Source organism: Capsicum annuum, chromosome 10 (genome assembly GCF_002878395.1).
Source record: "Capsicum annuum cultivar UCD-10X-F1 chromosome 10, UCD10Xv1.1, whole genome shotgun sequence".
Taxonomy (NCBI): domain Eukaryota; kingdom Viridiplantae; phylum Streptophyta; class Magnoliopsida; order Solanales; family Solanaceae; genus Capsicum; species Capsicum annuum.
The window spans coordinates 201,335,130-201,337,679 of NC_061120.1; the positions used below are offsets into that span (position 1 = coordinate 201,335,130).

Genomic DNA, 2,550 nt, shown 5'->3' on the forward strand with positions numbered 1-2,550 from the left:
AGCAGAGAATCCGGTTGATGATGAATATGAGCCGCTTCAAACTTACTTTCTATGAGGATATTTTATTCATAGGAGAAGACATTGCAGAGATATAATTCAGATGAAGATTGTTCTTGATGGAGCAGTCAACTTCAAAAGCTCAGAATTAGAGCAGTTTTGCTGTCAGAAACAGACCAACACTATCCAACAACCGCTAAACTGATCCGTGTACCAATAGCATGGATAAATATAATGCTTGAATCCTAGGCCTCAAGTTAGAATTTGATATAGGTGTTCTTGAATTGCTAGATATCGAAGACTTAGATTTGCTGATTCACCAAGTACGGGGCGAATGGGAGGTAAAGAACTCCAAGATTACTCCTTATGTAAAGCTGGTGTAGGATTTGTGTGAAAGATTCAAGAAAGTTGATTTCAGACATATTCTGAGGATACAGGATGAGTTTGCTAATGCTTTGGCTACTATATCTCCATGATTCAGCACCAGATCAAAGTTACATTAATATTTGGAAATAAACTTAAAGAAACAACTTGCACATTATGCGTACGTCGAAGAGGAACCGATGGGAAGCCATAGTACTATTATATGAAAAGGTATTTAGAATCTGGAACATATCCTGAAGAGGCCAACAACAATCAAAAAAGACAATCCGATGTTTGGCAAAGAACTATTTTCCAGATGGGGAAATTCTTTTTAGAAGGACTTTGGACTTAGGATTCTTAAGATGTGCCAATGCCATGGAATCCATGAGATTAATAATAGAAGTGCATGCAGGAGTTTGTGGGCCGCATATGAATGGGTTTGCCTTTGTTATAAAGATTATGAGAACTGGTTACTTCTGGATGACTATGGAAAATAATTGTAGCAAGTATGTGCAGAAGCGCCCAAAATGCCAGATGGACAGAGATTTGATTCAAATTCCTCCACATGAGCTTTATGTTATGAGTTTACCTTGGTCTTTCATAGCTTGGGGTATAGATGTTATCGGACCAATAGAGCCACCAGCGTCAAATGGGCATAGATACATTTTGTTCGCTATTGATTACTTCATTAAGTGGGTCAAAGTTATTTCATATAGAGCCGTCACCAAGAAGATGGTTGAAGATTTTGTCAAGAACTTGATTTGCCAATTTGGAGTGCTAGAATCAATTATTACTGATAATGGAGCTAACTTTAATTGTCACTTGATGAATGAGATTTGTGATCAGTTTAAGATTGCTCATCGCAACTCGACCACATATCGTCCACAAATGAATGGAGCCATGGAAGCTGCCAATAAGAACATCAAGAAGGTATTGAGGAAGATGGTAAAAAATGATATATCATGGCATGAGATGTTGCCCTATGCTCTATTAGGGTATCGTACAATAGTTCGAACCTCCACTGGGGTAACTCCTTATCTATTTGTGTATGGAAATGAAGTTGTGATACCTTCCAAGGTATAAATACCTTCCTTAAGGATTATTAAAGAAATCGTATTAAGTAATGAAGAATGGGTTCGCACTTGCTATGAAAACCTCATGTTGATTGATGAGAAGAGAATGGACGCCGTGTGTCATAGCCAGTTGTACCAACACAGAATGATCCGTGCCTTCAACAAGAAGTTAAGAGCTCGAACATTTGAAGTTGGGCAATTTTTTCTCAAATGCATATTCACTCACCAAGAAGAGTACAAAAGCAAGTTTGTTCCAAATTGATAAGGTCCATACATAGTTTGCAAGGTACTAGCTGGAAGAGCCCTGATCCTATCTGAGATGGATGGTCAAGAGTGGACCAAACCAATCAATTATGATGCAGTAAAGATATACTATGTTTGAAAGATGTTTTAGTTTTTGTTTCCTTGGTTTATTTGTAATCTCCTTTATGATAGAACTTGTTTTATGATTTGCAATTGCTTAGAATCCCTTTCCTTTTATGTACGAATTACATTTGACCTGGATTCCCAAGAAAGGGATACGTAGGTGGCCTATGTCGACTTTGGTCAACCCTTAGGAGAATTTATCCTTTTCCTTTATGTACGAACTATATTTGACCTGAATTCCCAAAAAAGAGATACGTAGGTGGCTTATGTCGACTTCAGTCAACCCCTCTGGAGAATTTATCCTTTTTCTTTATGTATGAACTACGTGATGACCTGAATTCCCAAGAAAGGGATACGTAGGCGGCCTATATAAATTTCGGTCAATCCATTAGATTTTTCTATATATATAGAGAGAGTAATCCTGAACTATGTTTGACCTAATTCCTGCTTTAACGGGCCCTAATGGATTGGTCATATAACCCCAGTAAATGGAAGCTGGGGTAAAATTTTTGAGAAGGAATCTCAAAAATTCACAAGAGAAAGATCATCATCAATAAAGAAGATGAAGACATGCGAAGACTTCAGATCCTTCCAATCCAAGCCCATCTCAAACAATATTAAAATGAGGCAGAAATTTTGAGGAGGGTCTCAAATGGACACTAGAATATATTTCAAATCCCTCAACACCGGAGGTCAATTTCAAGTTTTGGTATCACTAGCTGCGACAAGCCTAGGTAGACTAAATCTCTGG

General features: G+C 37.8%; 1 protein-coding gene across 1 annotated transcript; it reads left to right on the plus strand.

Annotated features, from left to right (window-relative positions):
* Positions 1-789: 789 nt before the first annotated feature.
* On the plus strand, positions 790-1,695 carry LOC107855229 (uncharacterized protein K02A2.6-like). The gene is made up of 2 exons (XM_016700221.2): positions 790-1,437; positions 1,537-1,695. The coding sequence occupies exons 1-2, from the start codon at positions 790-792 to the stop codon at positions 1,693-1,695; spliced, it is 807 nt and encodes a 268-aa protein (XP_016555707.2).
* The last annotated feature ends 855 nt before the right edge of the window (positions 1,696-2,550 follow it).